We start from the raw sequence: 21,560 nt of genomic DNA, 5'->3' as shown, positions 1-21,560 counted from the left end.
GGAATCCTTTCTATGGAAAAATTACTTTGTGTACCCCAGGCCTAATCCAGTTACCTCCTAACTCTGCTTTTGAGTCGGAAATAGGTTCTTTATGTTATTTTAGTTGTGATTATCCGTTCTACCTGGGCATAGACTTTGGTAGGTGGATTTCTCCTGGAAAGGAAATGACCTTTTTTTTATAACACCCAAGTGTAAATGCATTTTCATTATTGTTCCCTATGTCCAGTACAGAATAAACTCCTGTTACTCTTATTCTTTGGCTGGAGAATTCTTTCATGATGGCCGTTGTGGAAGGCTGGGACACTTGGTTTGGAGTGTGCCAGGGTCATGTCTGTTTCTTCTGGAGTACTCGCTGTTGCCGGGCCCTACCAGATGGCTCTGTGGCACAGTAGAATGGGAGTTGTAATTCATTGGGCAAAATGTAGCTGAAGTTACTCCTTTCCTCAGCCTGTTCTTCAGCTCTCTCCTTATGAAAAGGGGAGTAAGTGCTGATCTTAGGGAAGGAAATAATGAGGTGTAATCTCTACTAAAGATTAACATCCTCCTCTGCCCACAAGAAGAGCTATTGAAACGTCAATTCCATTCAATGCCACTAACATTTATCTTACTCCTGTTAAGTGAGAGTTACTGTGTTAGGTGTTGTGGGGATGGGAAGCCAAGGCTGTTAGGAGGGGCCGCAGAGTGGGGTGTCTCATCTTGGTTGGGGCTGGTTTCCTAATGAGAGAAACTCTACCCTCTCCTTTCCTCCCTTCCTTCCTTCCTTCCTTCCTTCCTTCCTTCCTTCCTTCCTTCCTTCTTCAGTGAACTGCAGTATAAATTGTGGCTGTTAATTTCAGAAGTCTAGAGAAATGGATTCTCTTATGCCTGCCTTCTCATGTGCCTTGTTTTTCAGAATGGCAACATCACAGAGCTCCTCCTGAAGGAAGGTTTTGCACGCTGTGTGGATTGGTCAATTGCAGTTTATACTCGGGGAGCAGAAAAGCTGAGGGCAGCTGAGAGGTAAGGTCTGTTAGGGAAGCCTTCTAGCCCAGGGATCTTATTTAGGATTTTTAGGGAAAGAAATCTAGTGGTCTTTTCTCCCCTATCTCTATGTCAGTATTTGTTACATTTCAGTAATGGATTAAGGAAATTCCACAAAAGGGTAGGATCTTACAGAGGAGTGGTTTACTTATAAGTCTTTAGTTGTCTGACTCACTGCTGTACATTGAGGGCCTAGATTTTCACTTAGAAATTGTTCTTCACCAGATTTGCTGCTTTAATGTTTTTGGGTCACTTTTTGTCCAAGCATCTCACTTAAATTCTGGATTTTAGGCATTTGGAATGAAATAGCTTGAGGCTCGTTTGAGCTGCTACCTAACACTTACTGGCTGCTACCTAACACTCAGGCTGGAGCCAGGGGTATGATGGAAACATAGAGCCTGTGGGTCCTAAAACAGGACCGTTCAGTGTTGTTATGAAGCCTCATGCCCTCATTTATTGAAGCACGTGTCAATTAAAAATGCTAATGCAACTATGAGATACTGTTGTCATGTTTTCAGCTTGGTGCCTCATGGTTAAAGCAGATGTAGAAGAAACTTATTTCCAGGAAAACAATAGTCGATATTCCAAAGATTAGGTGGCTGTTTCAAGTATTGAGGTCAAGAATTTCTGGGCGTAGGTGAATTTCATTCACTTGACAGGGTAAATGGAAGACCATGAAGCAGGTAGCAAGAGTAGGTGAATAGAGATGATATTTGGGGAAAGTCCTGGCCACCATCTCCCAGGGTGCATTTAAGCAGAACACCACCAACCACTGATGCCAATGATTCACTCTCGAGGTGTGTTGTATGGCTTGTTTCAGAATCATAGAATTATAATGGTCTGGATAACTTTACATTTTTGGCCTTTGAGGTACACAGCTCAGAGATACGCAAGAACATGAATTGTATGACCGTAATTTTCTTCCCTTGGATCTTTCATATTCTTCTTTGCCTATAAGCAGAAATACTTGTAACTTTTTATAAAAGTAGATTTTAATCTGGGCCATTAGATATGGCGTATCTGATTTAAAAACACCATGGTTCTATAAAATTTTACGTTCCACAGCTAAATTCAAAAGATAAAATACTCTTACAAATAGAGCTTTCCAAATACCTCTATTCTGTGATGCTCAGAATTTTTTTTTTGTTTTCAGAAAACCCTGTAAATCCATTATTCTAAATACAATTTTTGTTGATAATTTTTTTTTGCATTAAGTTCCTGCCTCTCTTTGAGGAAAGTGAGTACAATGGCAGTAGTATCTACATGTTTTATAACATCTGTAGATTTTATGCATTTTTAAGAGGGCACATCATTAAAAAACAGGTTTAGACTAAGGAATGCAAATCATATTTCAATAATATGTGATTACTTGCCTGCTGTTTTGCATGCTATATTTGACTTGCTTGCATTGTTAAATCTCTATCAAAGTATTTTATGTATTTTACAGCTACTACATGCTACTTTGTCTTTTTCTCCTTTTAGTGCTTCTTTTAAAAAGTGGCAGTACTGTTTTCAGAAATAATCATTCCTTTCCCTTTGACCTGTATCCGTTTATTTGTAAAGACTTGTCATTACAAAACACAAAAAGCTTATTTGTAAATCTAGCTGTTCATTGGCTTTAAAAAATTTTTGCACAAATTCCATTTCCCTCTCTTAGCCTGACTGAAAAAATGCCTGATAGTTTTAGTACCATAAAACAGATTTTTGCCAGCAAGTTTTTGCACTTTTGTCAGTGAACTCCTAGTGGATTTTTATCCCTTTTCTTACTCTTCAGATGTACTACAAAGGTGATTTGGTTAGCTGATAGTCTTTTTTTAAATTCAAATGGAAATTGAGCAGGCCTATGCTTTTTAAAAAAATACATTTGTTTGTTTGGATGTGGGTGTTCTTCCCACTTGAGAGCAGTTGCTCTGTGTTTGTCATTCCAGTGCGTGGCATTTACTAGTCACAGAGGAGATGCTAGATAAGCTAAAGAGCTAATTCAAGGTGGACTTGTACTGTCCGGGCTAGAAAGGCTGCACAGCTAGATCCCGGTCAGCCAGCCAGGGGCGTGTATGTCTTGGATGCCAGTTGCGGTACACTTTCTTGTTGCTTTCATACTCTGTTCTGGTTTGACCGGTGGCCTTGCCCTTGGGTGTCGTGTCTCTGAGTTAGAGAAGGATGCTGTACTCTTTGCTCCCATGGTGATGGTGGGTTCCATTTGCTGACCTATTCTGTCTGAATGATGTGCATCCTTGTTTTTGTTGCCAGGTTTGCCAAGGAACGCAGGCTGAGAATATGGAGAGACTATGTGGCTCCTACTGCTAATTTGGACCAAAAGGACAAGCAGTTTGTTGCCAAGGTGAGTCATTCTCAGCGTCTTGAGATGCATAGTGGACATTGTCAGGCTAGTGACAATACAGTGATCTCTGAACCATCAAGCCAGGCCTGGAAGCATTTCTGTTTTAAGGCAAGCCAGTGGTGTGTGGATTGTGTGTGTAAGGGTTGTGTACATGCATGTGTTTATTGCAGGGGAATTAGAAACCATAAGAACTTGTCATAAATTTGCATAACTTCATTAGGAGTTCATGAGTTAAAGTTGTGGACATTGCCACCTTGAAAGATCGCTCATATTGTAGGGCTTCTATTTGCCTAGCAAATGGCTTTCTCTTAGAGTTCCCACGTCAAAGTGTGTGTGACCTCAGGTTTCTCTTCTTTCTGTTTTGGGACTCTCGTGGTTTTGAGTTTTTTCTCATGTGATGTTTTTTTCCAGAGAGCTCTCCTGAAGTGTCCTGGGATGGATTCCTTTGACAGGAACTAGTGCTACTCAGTAGATTGTTTGGGTCCATCAGCAGTGCTGAGTGTTTTCTTCATTGCTGGCTTTGGTACCGTGAGCGGTAGACCTGTTTTCCTCACTTTACCAAAGTGCTGTCATGTTTTCCAATCTGTTTTTACTTTTGGCAAGAGATGCTTTAAGCTTTGTTTTCCTGAACTAAAAGAAGTTAATTAACATATCTATATCTGCTGAGAGGTGGCTGTCCCAAATGAGTTGAAGATGGAATACCACTAGGTGGCACTGTCAGCCTAAAAAATCCAGGTCTGGTTTCTCTTAGAATGGTCAAATTTTAACAGTCTCTGAGGAATTGGCTGAATTTCTTCACTTTCTTTTTTATGATGCCCAAAGCAATAAGTCACAGAGTGCTCAAGTGGCTTCCTTCCTTCTTGTCGTAGGTGGTCTCCAGGCAGCTGTCAGGTTAACCATAATTGGGTCTTTGAGACCTAAGCATAATTAGGTCTTTTATCCTATTTAGGGAAAAGTTCCTGGTTGGAGACTCCCCCATACATCTTCCAAGTCTTGGTACAGACCAGAATGAACCCCTGCTTCCTTTCTGTGTGAGGACCGCACTAGCTTGGAAACTTGGACATGGCTGTTCCACCTAATTGGAACTACTTGGTTTTGCTTATGTTTCCTGTCATCTGTTCTAAGACTGTAGCTACACGGTGAAAGGGCGATCATTCACTCAGCAAGGGAGGCATGTCTTCCTTTTTTCACCATCATCACTCTGAGAGGGTCTGATATTTGTGATATAGATGAGGCTTAGGAGGGTCCTCGTATCTTGTACTGTCCCTGCTAGACCCTCTTCAGTTGAAACTGAGTTTATAGCGGGGTGCCTGGGTGGCTCAGTCGGTTAAGTGTCCAACTTTGGCTCAGGTCATGATCTCATGGTTCGTGAGTTCGAGCCCCACGTCAGGCTCTGTGCTGACAGCTCAGAGTCTGGAGCCTGCTTTGGATTCTGTGTCTCCTTGTCTCCTTGTCTCTCTGTCCCTCCCCTGCTCGTGTTCTGTCTCTCTGTCTCTCAAAAATAAATAGACATTAAAAAACAAAAAAGAAACTGAGTTTATAAGAGAAACCCAGAAAATTTTGCAGGGTTTTAGGCCTTTGCTGGTCAAGGTACTAATGCATTGCTGAAAAAAGAAATTTGAAAGAGTAGATGATTGAGTCAGTAGCTTTGTATTTTTCTTAAATATGGCTTTATTGGTAACTAGAGAAGAGCTGGCACATTTTCTCCTGGTTGTTTTTTTTGTTTTATTTTTTGTTTTTGTTTGTTTGTTTATTTGTTTTAATCTAGGATCCCAGGATACGTATATATGTTTTGTTTTAAAACAGAGTGAGGCTTTCTTCGTTACAATGACGTTTCATTTGTTAAAATGTTGAGTAGAGGAAATTGCCTCTAAAAACCATCTGAGGGTTAAGGGGAATAGCCATTCTCCTGTAAGTATCTTTAATATAAATTTAGGTCATTTGGATATAGGCCTGCTTCTAGAGTAGAGAGAGAAATGTAGGTAGGTAGGTAGGTAAATGGTTTCAAAACTTATTGAGTTTTAGAAATTCTTCAGCATTATTATTATTTTTTTAAATAGAAAGCATAAAAAGGAGAAGGAAAAACACTCATACTAGATGAAACTACTATCACACAGACTTTTTTTTTTTAAGTTGATTATACTGTTTATCCCAGCGGTTGACAGATGATGGCCTATGGGCCAAGCCTGGCCCTCCACTTGTTTTTGTATGGTCTGTGAAGTATGGGTGGATTTTACGTCAAAAAAAATGTTTTGTGGCACATGAAAATTATATGAAATTTAAATTTCAGTGACATGAATACATTGGAACATAGCCATGTCTGTCCATTTCCATGTTGTCTGTAGCTGTTTTTGTAATACAGTGGCAGAGGTGAGGAGTTGTGACAGAGACCAGAATCATCTGCAACGCCTAAAATATTTGATATCTGGCCCTGTACAGAAAAGTGTGCTGACCCTTGATCTTTCCCAGTCCTATTTGTAATGCCTTGTTAGGATATAAGGCGCTTGAGCCAGAATGTAAATCAAGGCATTGCTTCTTTCATCAAGAAAAGCTTGCTACAGAAAAAATATCAGCAATGTTCTCAGTGATGTGGTTGATTTATGTTCTGGTACAAGCTCCTACTCTCATTGCAGGCTGGCAACCACTTTTGAGTAGTACTGAGCTATATTCTTTTGTATATAATTTTTAAGTTTTTATACTTTTATTTTTAATGCATAAAAGTTTAAAGAACTCTGTGGCTTATTAAGAAATGTACTAGTCTGTTTTCCTTTTTCTTGAGGCAGCCATTTTCAGTTCTTGGCTAGTCCATATCTTTGAATAAAATGTTTATGTTGCCTTCTTAATTTTTCAGTTTTAGGCACAACCCTTTTCCTTCATACCGTGGAAGATGAGGATTCACATGAGTGTGCATGTATTTTTCCTTAATCCTTGCAATAGGACTATATTCTAATGCTGGTTCAATGTTTACTTTGCAAATGCTAATAACTACGGAGTCCTATAGCATATTGTGGCTACTTTTCATTTTCTGCAGAACTTTTTGTTTGCCCTGGATTTAATAATTTTAAAAGTTTGTTTTTTTTAATAAACTTATTAATTCAACCCCTAGACTCTACCTAAATCTTCTCTAAAGACATTGATTCAGCCTGTTAATTTTATCTTTTTCAATTACGTTTTCCAGGAACCTTGTGACCTATACCAATCTGGACTAGTTGTTTTGTTCTTCTTCTCACTGTTCTGGAGCTGTCATCTTTGGATATCTTCATCATTTGCCTCTGAAACCATTCTGATTTCTCCTCCTCAGATGATTTGGTTTTTCTTTCCGCAAGGTCTTAGCACTTGCTTTTTTATCCTGAAATTTCTCAGTGGTGCACTGTTTTATCCATGTGTGAGCGTATTCTTTTTAGTTTTAGCTCTTTGTGTCTGGTCTGGGAACTTTAACTATTTTGTTGTTGATTTCCAACTAGCTTCTCTGCTATTTTCTAGTACTCCTGTTTGGATTTTTGACTTTGTTGACTGGTCTTCTAATTTTTGCCTCCTGTTTTCATCTTTGTCCTTTCTTCTTCCTAAATTTCTTCGTATTTACCTTTTAGCCCTGCTACCAAATGTTTTCTTTATGATACTGTATTTTAAGACCTTTCTGGTCTTTGCTTCTCTGAATGGCTCTCATTTTTATTGAAATGTAGTTGGCATACAGTATTATATTAGTTTCAGGTATATAACATAGTGATTCAACAGTTGTATACATCAGTGCTTACTGTGATAAGAGTAGTTACCATCCATCATCATATGAAGTTATTACAACATTATTGACTATATTTCCTATGCTGTACTTTCTATACTCATTATTTATTTCTTTTATAACCTCAAGTTTGTACCTCTTAATCCTTTTCACCTATTTTGCCTTTACCATTTCCCTTACTTTCCCTTACATTACCCTCTGGCAACCACCAACTTGTTCTCTGTATTTATGAGTCTGTTTCTGTCTTGATTGTTTGCTTGTTCACTTGTGTTTTTTTTTGTTTGTTTGTTTGTTTGTCTTTTTAGATTCAATCTAAAAAGTGAAATCATATTGTACTTGTATTTTTCTAACTGTTTCATTTAGCGTGATACCCTCTAGATCCATTCATGTTGTTGTGAATGGCCAGATTTCACTCCTTTTTATGGTGCAGTAATATTCCACATCATATATATAGTGTGTATATGTATATATGTATACATATATATGTATACATATATATATGGGTGTATATATATATATATATATATATCTCTCTCTCTCTCTCACATCTTTATCCATTCATCTATCAGTGGGCACTTAGGTTGCTTCTATATCTTGGCTCTTATAAAGCTGCAATAAGCAGGAGCGCATATATCTTTTCAAATTAGTGTTTTTATTTTCTTTGAGTAAATAGCCAGACATGGAATTACTGGGTTGTATGGTATTTCTAGTTTTGATTTTTTTTTGAGGACCCGCCATACTGTTTTCCACTGTGGCGGCACCAATTTACATTCCCACCACTAATGCACAAGGGTTCCCTTTCCTCTGCATCCTCTCCAACATTTGTTATTTCTTGCCTTTTTTTTTAATGTTTACTTATTTGTGACAGAGAGAGAGAGAGAGACAGACAGACAGAGCATGAGCGGGGGAGGGGCAGAGAGAGAGGGAGACAGAATCCGAAGCAGGCTGCAGGCTCTGAGCTGTCAGCACAGAGCCGAACTCACAGACCGTGAGATCATGACCTGAGCTGAAATCGGATGCTCAACCGACTGAGCCATCCAGGCGCCCCACCCCCCTTGTCTTTTTGATACTAGCCATTCTGACAGGTGTGAGGTAATATCTCATTGTAGTTCTGATTGGCATTTTCCTGGTGATGAGTGATGTTGGGCATCTTTTCATGTGTCTGTTGGCCATGTGTATGTCTTCTTTGGAGAAATGTTGTTCAAGTCCTCTGCCCATTTTTAAATTGTATTAGTTTTTGGTGTTGAATTCTATGGAGTTCTTTATATATTTTGGATATTAATCCCTTATCAGATATTTTATTTGCAAATACCTTCTCTTGTTTGGTACTTTGCCTTTCCATTTTCTTGATGATTTCCTTTGCTATGTAAAAAGCTTTTTAACTTGATGTAGTCCCAATAGTTTGTTTTGCTTTTGTTTCCCATGCCTGAGGAGACAGATCCAGAGATAAATACTGCTAAGGTTGATGTCCAAGAGATTACTGTGTGTGTGTGTGTGTGTGTGTGTGTGTGTGTGTGTGTGTGTGTTTTAGACTTTTATGGTTTCAGGTCTTCCATTTAGGTCTTTAATCTATTTTGAGTTTATTTTTGTGTGTAGTGTAAGGAAGTGGTTTAGTTTCATTCTTTTTGCATGTAGCTGACCAGTTTTTCCAACACTGTTTACTGAAGAGACCATCTTTATTGTATATTCTTTTTTCCTTTGTTGTAGATTAATTGATCACATAAGCATGAATTTATTTTGGGGCTCTTTATTCCATTCTGTTGATTTATGTGTCTATCTTGTTATTTTTTAATAGTAATATCACTTCTTCCAGAGATAAAATATCTTCTATTAACTTTCTGAGGAATTAATTATAATTTTTTGAAAAATTTCCTTGCATAGTCTATATTTTCCATGTTGTTTTTAATTCTCTTTGGTTATTTTGGTCTCTTATTTTTCATATTAGAGGCTTTCCTTAGATGCCTGGTGATCTTTGGTTATCTTTCTTATTTAAGAATGAGGTCTCAAACACTGGGCTAAAATTAGTGAACCTATATATGGGATTTATGGTATATATCTTAAAATCCAGGTGCTTCTTACATAAACCAAGTCTAGGTTTTGGTTCCATTTTCATCTCTACTTGAGATTCCTGATTTGACAGTTTCTTTGTCTTGGTGGGTGGGGGAAGTCTGCAGTATAAATCAGGTTGGCTATTATGTTTTCTTATCACTGGCTCAGGATTTAGCTTTTGTGAATCTGTGAAGTCTGTTACCACTCATCCATCTGCTTGCTAGCTTCCAGTGTTTTGTTGCCATATTCTTTTCTCCCATTATATTTGTCCTATTGGACTTAGGGCCAACAACAACAAAATCCCTTTATTTTTGTTTAAAGGTATTTAGGGAGGGCGCCAAAGTAAATGTTTGAGCTTGCTTTAGTTTGTTCATAATGTTCCATTGTGAGCCTGCATAATTTATGTAACCAGTCCCCAATAGGTCGATATTCATATAGTGTATAATTTTTCCATTATTTAGAAAATGGAATAAATCTCTATGTAAATGGCAATTATTTCCATAAGAATGTTTTGCAGCATATTTGCCAAATAGTTTTCTAGGAATGTTAACCATGTATTGCCCTATGTGTGTTCATTTTCTAATATGTTGTAGAACATAGGTTGACCAATTTTTTCTCAAAGGACCATATAGTAAATATTTTACATTTGGTGGGCCATGTAGTCTCTGTTGAAACTATGCGACTTTGCTACCATAGCGAGAAAAGAGGCTAGAGACAGTAGTATGTAAGTGAATGGGCCTGGCTATGTTCTAATAAAACTTTATGTTCAACAGCAGGCAGTGGGCTAGATGGCCCTTGGGCCATAGTTTGCCATCCTCTGTTGTAGAGCACGGGATACTACCTTATAGCCAGTAGGAAAAAAAGTGATTTGCAATTCTTTTCATAACCTAGAATCCAGCGGTTTTGTAGTCATATACCTGATTTAAAATGTCTGTTAATACTGTGCTACTTTTTCAAGAGAACCTAGAGGTGTCCTAAGGTGCCCTGGGACTTCACAAACACTCTGACCGTCCTACAAGTTTTTGCTAAAGGATACTTCTCTGAGGCTCATGTGACTGTAAGGCCTGAACAAATCATGGTTTTCTTTCGCAGTCGCCTGCCCTGTCCCCTAGAAGTTAATTGTATAGGGAGCAGCTAAATAGCCTGAAAAGCCTGCAAAAGGTAACCTGAACTCTTGAACTGGGTGCCTCTCAGGTCCTGTAGGTGATTTTGGGAACTGATGCTGTAGATGAGATGTGCTGGCCAAGAGTCTCACTTCTGAGAAACTTGAAACTCAACGAAGTATTGTCTTGATACATGGTGTGTACTGAAAGAATGTGTTCCATCCTCTGCTTAAACTGTGTCACTTTTTAGGGAAGGAAATGCAAGCGAGGGCTCTCCTTGTCTCTCCAGGTTAGCAGAGAAGCATGTTCACTTCACAGCGATTAGCTGAGCCTGCTTGAGACTTTTGTGCCTGTCGTGGCTTGCCAGTTTCCTGCCTGCCTTCCCTGTGGCGTTTTAGCTGATCTGTGCTGTTTGTAGCCATATGGTCCCCTGAGCACGTGGCTTGGCTTCCCTGTCCCTGCTGCTGGATTCTTGGGCCTTGCTGATTTTATAGACCTGAATAACACTCAGGGGTGGTGGCAGGGCTGGGGAGTGACAGCATGTCTTCAGGAGGTGGAGTCTTCTCACTGCCCTGCCTGGTTAGAGGACTCTTGCTCAGTTCTCTTACCAAGTGATTGGTTAGAGCCCTTCTGCTTTGGGAAGAAGCAGAAGAATGAGAAGTGGTTCCTGCTTTCAAGGAGCTTGCCCTCTAGGGCTCCATCTGGGAGATTACTCTAAGTAGTTAACTGTCTGGACTTGTGGCCATGGGCAGTTTTGGAGGTCAGGTTGAAGCTATGCATGGATGCACACAGTGGACTCTAGGACTTATTTGCTGTGCTTCTAGTCCTAGCTCTGAATGGAGTTCACTATCATGTCTCTCGGAGATGGTTTTTAAGCAAAGACACCTTTTAATATTTTTGGCATTATTTAGACTCTTCTGTTATGTTTGCATTTGGTAACGTGATGAGAATTTCCTGGGCTTCGGCCATAGGGCTTTCAGGTGAAGAGGAAGTTCTGGGGATGGTTTGGTTTGGAAGGTGACCTCTGCACCAAAGAGATCAAGACTTGGTTTGTAGCTTGCATTAGTAAACTGATTTGCTGATAAGAAAATAAAAATTGAATTAGAAAAGATTTGTAAAAAACACTTACCTGGCCTTTTCAATTCAATAAAATAAAAAATTTTATTTTTTAGAACAAGTTTTAGATTCACAGAAAAATTGAACTGCCCTCATCCCAGTTTGCTCTGCTCCCTGACAGGAGTATGGTGCAGTTATTATAATTAGCATACCGGTATTGGTATGTTATTATCGACTGAGGTCCATACTTTAGTCGGATTTCCTTAGTTTTTCTCTAATCTCTGTTTTTCTGTTCCAGAATCTCCTCTACCATGGCACACTCAATTTAGTTGTCATGTCTTGTTAGGCTCCTTTTGGATGTGGCAGCAGTCCCTCGGACTTCCCTTGCCTTTTTTTTTTTTTTTAAATGTTTATTTATTTTTGAGAGAGAGAGAGAGAGAGCAAGCGAGGGAGGGGCAGAGAGCTTCAAGCAGGCTTCTGTGCTGAAAGCACAGAGCCCGACGTGGGGCTCAAACTCCCAAATTGTGAGATCATGACCTGAGCCCAAGTCTGATGCTTAACTAACTGAGCTACCCAGGTGCCCTGGACTTCTTTTGCTTTTGATGACCGTGACAGTTTTGAGAAGTGCTGGGCGGACATGTTGAAGAGTGCCCCATCTATTGGAATCTGTCTGATGCCTGGTTTCCTTTTAAGTATTTGCTATTGACTAGTCTGCTTGCTCATGCTCAGGTGCCTGGAATTATTTGTATCAAGACATTGTCATGCTTAGTATTTTGTCAAGGGTACAGGCTGGCAGCTGTACCCTTCTGGGGAACAGCTCCAGGCCACTGCTGTAACAGTTGTGGCGTACTTTTAGTCGCTTCCTTTTAGTTGCTTCCGGTGCTGCTTCAGTTGTGTTTCCATGATTAGCTTTGGGGAGATGAGACCTAGCATACAGCCGTAGGGAGTAGGAGAAGCAGCCCAGTGTCATGATTTCAGATTTGGTGTCCCATTCTCAGTGGCCCCATCAAAGCCATTCCTTGGTGGCAGCCATAGAAGCCCCAGTGTACGCCAATGGTCCTTTTATTTTTGTCCAGCACTGATAATTTAGGCAGCTTTGGGAGTATTGGTAGTTGCGTTTGGGGAGCTATTCTGAGGATCTCTGAAGCTCAGGAAACTGTTGGCTCTTTTTGCTCATTTTATATATGCTGCAGGGGTTTACGAAGCTGAACAGTAGTTTCTTGGCCTCCCAGTGAGCACGGTGGACAGGCTCTGCAGATGGGGAGTGTGGCAGCAGGCCAGAGATGGGAATGGATGTTGCTTGCCCCTGACAGAACTCTGCAGTTCTCTTGACTTGTGGCAGCCCTTAGCCTACACTCATCATCATTAAGCCACTCATTTTTTCCTTTTACAGTTGGGACTTCAAGAAATGGAGACATTGGGTTTAGGTCTAGTGTTTCGAGTCCAGCTAGTGACTTTGTGCAGACTTCTGCACCTGTCCCTTAGGTTATCTCCTGGAGTGTGGGTATGGTAGGTGTGTATAGGGGTGGGCTGAGTAAGGATCTATTGGCTTGTGGAGAGAGTGAGCGATGTAGACATACATGGACTTATCCAGGTGAAAAGCACTGTAAGAAATATCACGGTTATAAATGCGGTCTGCAACGGTGCTGATGAGTAGGCTTTGAACAGTAATCCACTCTGCATTTTACTTATTGCACAGTACGTGACTATAACCACTATTTTATTGCTTCTTCTGTGTCTCTGCTCAGGAGCTGCTTGTTCTCTGGACAGTAATGACACAATTTAAAGAGGAATAAAAAGTCGTAAGCCTCACTTATACACACACGGGCACACACACACATGCACTCACCACATACCTCTTCATCCAAAAGCCGGGCCTCGTTCAGTTGCCAGCATCAGAGCGTGCAGTTCCTGAAGAGGAGGTTTCTAATCAGGGAGATGCCGAGCAGAGAGGCTGTTGCCGAGGCCTGAAATTTACAGCTCTAAGAATCCATTTGCTGCCGCTGCTGCTAAACATTATAAGGGGTGACGAATGTCAGTAACTTATCACAGGGGTACGCTTAGATCTTCACGTTCTATAATCGGGGTGAAGATGTGAGCACTACGATGCTTTCCCTAGTTTTATTCCTCTCTGAGCACAACTAGGGGGTGGGGAATGTCTAGATATTTCTCACATCTTGATTATGGGAATTTCCCTATGTTTTTGGCACTTGATAATTTAATAAGAGTTTTGGTGGGAGAGGAATGTGTAGCTCTGTCCATCATTGAGATTTAGCAAATACTGTGAGGTGTGTGCATTGGAGATGGTGGTCCTGTACTTTTGAGGGAGGAGCAGTGTTGATTTGCTATACTAGCTGCTTTGCTTGGTGTGGCTTTATGGAATTTTTCTTCTCTTTGGTTTGAAGGTAGGATAGCAGAATAGCATGTATCTTGGATTCTTTGGCCCATGAATGTTTTATCATCCATTTTATGATACTTCTCCTTTTGCCCAAATGTGGGATTTTGAAGAATAGAGAAATCATTAGCTCTTTTGGTCTGTCTCTTTTGTGCAGTTGTCCAAGCTGCTACTGGTGCCTTTAGGGAGTGGGAGGAAGATTCCATTGTGATGGGCATTTTTGCTTGGCGTTAATGTCTAGATGGCAATGGGAAGGTGTGTTTTTTCTTTCTGTTAGTGAATCTGTATTTTTGGTTGTACCTTCTGGGCTGTTTTCTAAGTCCTACATGATTGGGCTGGTGTAAGGGGCTCTTTGATTTGGAGGGTCCTATAGACGTTGGTACCACCCATACGCAGGTAACCAGCCCTGACCTTGTGGTCCTCATGTCACCCACCACAGCTCATGCTTTTGATTGCCTGGGGACTTGACTAATTTTTTCTGGCCAGGTGAGTTTTGGGTTCTGGCTGTGTGGGTTTTAGTGTTTAGCTTTTGCGATTCTCAGATCTATCAAAAAGGTTAAAGCAGAATGGCTGTGGCAATTTTAGACTAGCTTTTCTAGTCTAACTAACCTACTAACTAACTAACTAACTAACCTACATTGAGGTTTGCAAGTTAATCTTATGTACTTGAAAATTAAAAATACCCTCTCTCCTAATCTACACTGTTGGTTCTCAGACCTTTCATTACTCTTCTGATCACTGGCCTGTTTTTCCCTACACTTGCTGCTCATTACTTATGGTAGAACCTGGGGATGCCTTCCCATCTGCCAGTCATAGTCAGCCTTCCATGGACTACAGCTTGATTCCAACTGTCATCTTTCTTTTTTCATTCATTCTGTCTGATGGTGCTTTTTTCCTGCTATTTCCTGTCATGTATAATTTCTCACTTGGTTCAGATTGTTCGTTAAATCAGTCTTTTCTTTCTGGTATGTGGTTGGTTGGTTCTTTGGAACAGCCATTTTTTGGGGGTGGGGGGCAGGAGTCTGCAAGTGAATGGGTGTATTCTGTTTTAAAAGATATGAAGCCTTCTAGAGAATAGTGAGGGCTCTTTTAGGATACTTATCAGTGTGATATCCACCATAGCAAAGGCAAGTCTAGCTCCTTTTGTTTCTTGCTTGAAAGAGGAGGGAAATTTTGCGAGTCTGCCCTCACTGTGGCACCTGACCCTGTAGTTTGTTCAGCTGCCTGTTGGCTCCTGATGGGGCCTGATTGAAGCCTGGAAGAGTTGGTTTTGATTCTGCAGACAAAGTGGATGGTGACAGTGATATGTAGTCAATAGCTACCTTGTAAAAAAGTATTACTGGTTTAAAAAACAAACAAACAAAATAAAAACCCCCAAAAAACCCTGAATAGCCTTGTAACAACAGGCTCTGAATATAATCAGGTGAATTGTAGACCACTAGCTGAATTACGGGTTCTAGTTGTAACCCTGATGTGATCCTAGGCCAGTTTCAGTGCAATTTTATTCTGTACACCTTGGTGGAATGTTCTAATAATCTCCTCAGAGGAATATTTGTGCTTTTGCACTTTGAATAGATATCTTTGGAAGTTACCCAAGAGTGGAAGTTAATCTTTTTTAGCTGAGAGTGGGCTCCAGTGTTTCTGATACTGGGGTCTAAAACAAAGTTGCCCATAGTAGTGCTCTGAAAAGTTGGCTTTTAGAGTAGTTGAAGTAATATATTAGCAATTTAATGTTTCTGCCCTGAGATTAACAGCTGAGCCTCTCCTTTACCATGCTGTGATGACAATTCTTTTTGCCCTTCACTTGCCTTTGTTTTTTCTGCTCTCTTTTGGGGCATCCTGTTTTGGTTCTTACCTAGTGCTGATATCTTCTATCCAGCCCTTGCTTCGTTTCCTAGATTCACACTGAGTAAGGAATTTTGATTTTAGAATCTGTTTCAAGGAAAATCATGAATAACATGTAGAGACGAGATTTCCAGTTTGTAAGCTTTGTAGTTAACTACACGTCTTGGTCAGTTAACTTCACGTCTTTGTGAACGATACACATTTTGCCTCATAGAGAAATCATAAAAAGGTCTTTGGGGACTGATAATTATAGCATTGTTCTCTCCAACATTGTTGTACCATGAAGGATGATATTGAAATGCCCCAAATGGCTATTGATCTGACTTTTCTCCTTATGACTGTGGTGGGTCTTTCTCCTTATCCTTAGCATGTGTGCTATGAGGTGGGCCATCTGAGCAGGTCTGAGCATTTTTTCTTCTTGCCCACAGGTGATGCAGGTGCTGAATGCAGATGCCATTGTTGTGAAGCTGAACTCTGGTGACTACAAGACCATCCACCTGTCCAGCATTCGACCACCGAGGCTAGAAGGGGAGAATACACAGGTGAGAATGGAGAAGGAGTGGAGCCTCTTTTCAAAAATCAAAAGGAAGGAGCATATGTGGTACATATGGTACATATGTGTGAGAATGCTCACAGACGATATTTTAATTCTCCAAAGTATTATTTCCTAGTATCTGCAGCCTGGCTGGGCAGGTGTCAGTTTCTTCTGAACCACATTCACTGATCTGCTTTGTTTTGGGTGGGCATTGCTGGTATTCTGCTCTAAGGGGCTTGAGAGGGGTTAGGGCCAGGATACATGAGGTGGCAGTAAGTTTTGTTAACAAGATTTTCTTTGAGAATAAGGAGAGGAGAAGGTCCGTATCTCGTGTGCATGAATGTAAGGCCTGTTTCTACTGGTCATTTTGATTTGAAAGTTCTGTATGTTTTTGTTCGGGGAAGAAATGAATCTTGGCGTATGTATTCTCTGGGGTCACCTGCTTCGTCTGTTGCAAGTGGTAACTGAAATTATTAGTTACACTGTTTTGTGCTATTTGTTGGATCTTTTGGTAGCAAAGGTGCTTCCCTAACCAATGTGTATGATTGGGGTATATCAATTTTGAGAAATACTTAGGAAGAAAACCATTGAGTTGGTAGTTTGCAGGCAGTTTTGCTGTAAATTTTCTGCTCATTTTCTTTCCATTGTTACGAGTGGTGAGAAGTTGGAGATACAGACTGAAGTTTTTGTTGAATTACTTGTTTGGTGATACCTTGTTTTTACAGACCACTTTCCAACTTTTATTTTTGCCTTCTCGTGAAACTACAGTGTGTAACTGGTTATAGAACTGGGTCCATTGTGAGAGCTGGTGCCACAGGCAGGTGTTTGGACAGTTTTCGGAAATTAAACACAGCATGGTTTACGTTAGTGCTCTGTGCTTTAATTTATCCCTTTTGTAGTTCTAAAGAGGAGAAATTTGCTTTTCTGATGTTTTGCACGTATACATGTCTTGGTGCATTTACAAGTTTAAATTCATGCCCTGTTTTCATTTGCATGAGAGTTTACAGACAGCCCATAAGAGTAAAATAAAAATATCGTGATTGTCTTTTGAATCTGATTGTGCGTAAGAAACACATACAGGAGGGGTTCTTTGAATGTCTGGCCAATCAGTTCGTTCTCTCTTTTTGTCCCCCCACAGAGGAGGCAATTTAATGCGGCAAATGGTATTGTGGTAAGGTTGAGAATTTAAATGCATGAAAGTCTAGAAATGCCAAAATAAGGTTCTCTCAGTAACTGTAGCTGTGCCTCATTGCACAGAGTAAATAGACATCTCCAGTTTTATCAGTATTGGGAGTACTCCACGATTCGCATCTGTGCCATGCAGTTGGAATTAAGCTTCCCACGGCAACCACAACTTTGAAATTCTTGAACGTTAATTTTTGTGCCTGCCTCATTGGCCAAAGCATTATGTTAATGTAGACTGTGTAACTGAATTTCAAGCAGGTTTTAGGAGGGTGGGGATGTTATAGCTCAGGTAAGGTAATAGCAGGTGTTCAGGAGTAGGAACTACTACTGAGAATTTTTAGCTTTTCCAGGAGCCTTTGGAACTCTTCAGGGGGTAATGGATGGATTTTTCCCTTAGCCTACTGGATAATGGGAAGTTGTTGGAATATATTCCCTAGTTTAGGCAGAGTCCTGTTTATAGAATTCCTTGTTCTTTACCAAGGAAGGTTATTTCTCACTTTGTGTTTAATTTTATTTTTAACTTCTGTTCACTCCAGAGATCTTACACCATTTTAAGGAAGTTTGAAGTAAGGCTTAGCTGTAAGAGTCTACAATATACAGCTTAGATGAAGTGAAGAATGATTTTTCTTATTTCTTCATTAAATTCCTTTCAAAGATTTTAATGAGGCAGTCACGTAAGAAATAAGTTAACATAACGCACTCTGAGTACATTGGCGGAGGGTGCCGTGAAGAACCCAGTTACAGTGGGCACTCGGGAGTCTCCCCAGGAGCAACTAGGGTTCCTCTCTTGAGTGTTCACGGATGAGAAGTTAGTGGATGGAAGAAAGGGCACTCTAGACCAACACCGACTGCTCCCTAGATCTATAATGCAAGCCACACAAATGAACTATATTTGTTATTTAAAATTATCTGGTAGCTGTATTAAAACCATCAATTTTAATGTATTTTATTTTACCTGATATATCCAAAACAGTATTATTTCAACACTTAATGAATGGAAAAAGTTAATGAGAGATTTTACTTAATTTGATATTTAGTAAGTCTTTGAAATCTGGGGTATAGTTTTATACTTGGAACACATTTCAGTTTGTTTTAGTGTATTTCTAGAGCTCAGTAGCCACCTGTTGGTAGTGGCTTCTTAGAATGGACAGCATGGATTGAGAAATTCAAATGAATGCCATTGATAAGTATTTACCAGGTATTTGCTTTGTAGCAGATGCTATGGGAATGCAGCAGGGAAAAAACTTTCATGGAATCACCCTCATGGAACTTTAATTTAAAACCTAGTAGGGGAGATACACAAGTAATTCCATTTATGTGAAATGCTATGAAAGAAAAGTTTGGAATTTATAAGAATGTACAATCTGGGAAGGCTTCCTGGAGGAAGTGATGTGTAAAGTGTAAAGCCTCAAGGGTGACTAGGACTGAGCTAGGTAAAATGTGGGGAGAAGATAGTTCCTGACAGAAATGGCAGTAATGACAAGAGTTGGGTGAGTTTGGGAAGAGGGAATGAATAATAGGCACTGTGGATAGTGCATGAGGGGTACGATGCCTGTGGTACAAAGTGTAGGCAGGGCCAGATCACACTTGTCCTGTCAGCATCTCAGGATACTCAGAGACTATGGGGTATTTTGTATGACTGGAATAGAGGGTAGTTAATGCTAGGGAGTAGTAAGAAATGGGTTTGGGAGTTAGGCAGGGGCCACATGCTGAAAACGTGTGCCATACTTTTAGATTTTTGTGTGAAGAATTTTAAACTAGGCAATGGCATGTTTGGATTTGAGTACTCTTGCGTTGGTGGCTTGCATTTACAAAACATGAAAGTAATTTGCATTTATAAGGGAAGATCATGCTAGATGAAAACTCATCTGTAGGAAGGAGTTGTGGTGTTTCTTTTGCTAAGCGCCAGTTGACCATGGCCCTGGGGGCAAATGGAGTGCGGACCGTAGCACTTGTGGAAGTTGTTCTAGCAATTTCTATGCAGGAGGATTCAGAGTTCTTTCCTTTCTACTAAAAGAATTCCCCAGATCTGTGCTTACTTTAAAGTTATCAGAGATTTACAATGTGGGTATCGGAATATAAATCACCCGGGGATCCCAGTGAATCCATAACTTCATGTATGTAATGACTGGGAGAGCAGGCATCTGCTTGGAGTCTTTGGTTTTTAATATTCTTTACTGTATACCATCTGTTCTTGTAGCTACAAGGGGAGTCCAGTCAAATACTCAAGGCATAGATGTTGGGGCTGGGACCTCTGTTAACCCATATGGTGCCCTTGTGCAAACTAGAGAGGGGTGCCCCCTTCTTCCAGGGCACCCCTTGTCAGGGCACATGGCTTGGCAAGCAGAATGGCGGTTGAATTTCAGCTCCCATTCAGCCTCTGTCTCCTTGGCCAGTGCCCTTGTGCACAAGAATATATGGCTGTCCTAGTTAGAACAGGGCTGATTAGAATCTCCAGTGAAAATGTTGGTATGTTTGGGGAATTGAAATGGTCTTGTAGTTGCAGAAATGCGGCACGCTTGAGGATTGTCCAGAGACGACGGATGGACTGCGGAGGGCCTCAGATGAGACACTTAGATTGCCTTCTGCCTCATCTGGGGGAAACTTTCTGAAGATGATTGACTTTGAAATGGAGAAAAAGATAATCTTAAAGTTTATGGTTTTGGAGCCTGTTGTATGGTGTTAGAGCAGAGTGGGAGAAGGTGCAGGTTAAGGAACTGGAGGAGTAGGTGAACAGGGAAGCGAAAGTGTTATAGCATGACCTTCCTCAAGGGCAGGCAGATGGCGGGCAGTGTCTCCTGCTGCGGGCTAGGCCTCCCTACAAGCTCCCAGATGACGACCCAATGGGGCTTGCCCTTCAAGTTAGGAAGGGGAGATTCTTTTAATGGTTATCTTCCCCAAACCCTAACAACTCTAAAAACCTGTCATCGACTTAATATAGATCTTCCAAGACATCTATACATTGTGGGGATAGTAGGGCAAATTGGATTTTCCTTTTTTGAACACAGAGACAAGTTCATTTCTCTTAAATTATACATGAAGGCAAGGAGGTTTTGTCCAAGGCTAGCCGTATACTCCACTCCCCTTTTTTGGGTTACTTTGTAATGCAGCCAGAGGAAGGGCTCTGGACAAAACAGCATGATCAAAGGACCTGTTTTCATCCTAGGCAGCTGCTTTCCAGTAATATCCAGGAATTCATGGGTAGCCATTACTCCCAGAGTTTGGTTAAAACTGAATTTTTTGCTGGAAAGTTTGTCAGGAGAGTTAAAAGCAAGGATGTGTAATATTTTCCTCAAAGATTACAGTTAGATAGATGCCTGATGCTGTTGATTCTACTGCTGTGGCATTGATGCTTCTGGATTATTTAGGGTGAATCCAGTGTCAACTCTTTGCGATCTTAACTCCTTCAGGCTGAGGGCCATTTTGGACACCGATGTGTGGTGTTCCTGAGTACCTAAACACGTATCAGGGTTTCTCTATAAAGGTATACTGGAGTTTGTTTTATGCAGTTGTTTGCTGCAGAGAGACAAGTGCTAAGTGTTGGAGGAAGACTGTGGCTTTTCTGAACTACGGCCTTAGAGGAGACAACACACTGTGTAATCCCAGGACTTCTAGAGAGCGTTTGACTTTGATCCGACATTGGAAAACATAATGCTCCTGGTGCCCAGGGCTGCCATGGCTTTGTGTCACACTTGGAGTGTTAATGACAAAAGATACCCCTCTGGCATCTGATGAAGGGGCTGACTTTTCCCCCCTTAAAGTTGGTTTGGCCTGCGTAGTGCTGTTGTGGTGGACAAAGATATAGAGCTGGAATTTACCTCGAAAAAGGTACGTGATTTACCCAACGCCCAGGTGTTAAGTGTAGAAAGTTTGCTTTTAGTTGCAAGGCTTTTTTCCTCAAACTCCTATCTATAGAGTCTCTCTCTCCCTCTTTCACACATGCGTGTGTACACACACACACACACACCTTCAGCTTGGGCCTCTGGGAAGTGTGGAAACCTGAAGGTGGAGCCTTTCCCCTGACCTCACAAACCTATGCTTTCAGTTTGTATTTGATTCTATCACCTTATCTTTCAGCCTCCTCCCTGTGGAATTTACCACATAAATGTTCTTTCACAGCAGGCCTCTAAATATTTAGTCGTGGGCACCAGAGGATCAGTTTTGTTAAAGCTGTAATCTGCCTAATCTCCCAGTGTCCTTGCTGCCTTTTTTGGGGGGTGTTTGTTTCCCAGGCCCGACCCCACGGGGTCTCTTCTGTAGGCACTCATGGTTGACAAGCTGCAGGTAGGCCC

The 21,560-nt window shown here is 40.8% G+C and overlaps 1 protein-coding gene across 2 annotated transcripts in view; it reads left to right on the top strand.

The window, feature by feature from the left end:
* The window catches only part of SND1 (staphylococcal nuclease and tudor domain containing 1), a 420,776-nt gene that overhangs the window by 45,567 nt on the left and 353,649 nt on the right, over positions 1–21,560 (top strand). For both annotated transcript variants that reach the window (XM_027075404.2, XM_053218125.1), the window contains 3 exons: positions 893–999; positions 3,271–3,361; positions 15,977–16,090. In XM_027075404.2, coding sequence (XP_026931205.2) covers positions 893–999; positions 3,271–3,361; positions 15,977–16,090 — 312 coding nt within the window. The remainder of the gene's footprint in view (positions 1–892; positions 1,000–3,270; positions 3,362–15,976; positions 16,091–21,560) is intronic.

The sequence above is a fragment of the Acinonyx jubatus genome, chromosome A2, assembly GCF_027475565.1.
Source record: "Acinonyx jubatus isolate Ajub_Pintada_27869175 chromosome A2, VMU_Ajub_asm_v1.0, whole genome shotgun sequence".
Taxonomy (NCBI): domain Eukaryota; kingdom Metazoa; phylum Chordata; class Mammalia; order Carnivora; family Felidae; genus Acinonyx; species Acinonyx jubatus.
This window is presented reverse-complemented; position numbering and strand designations above follow the sequence as displayed.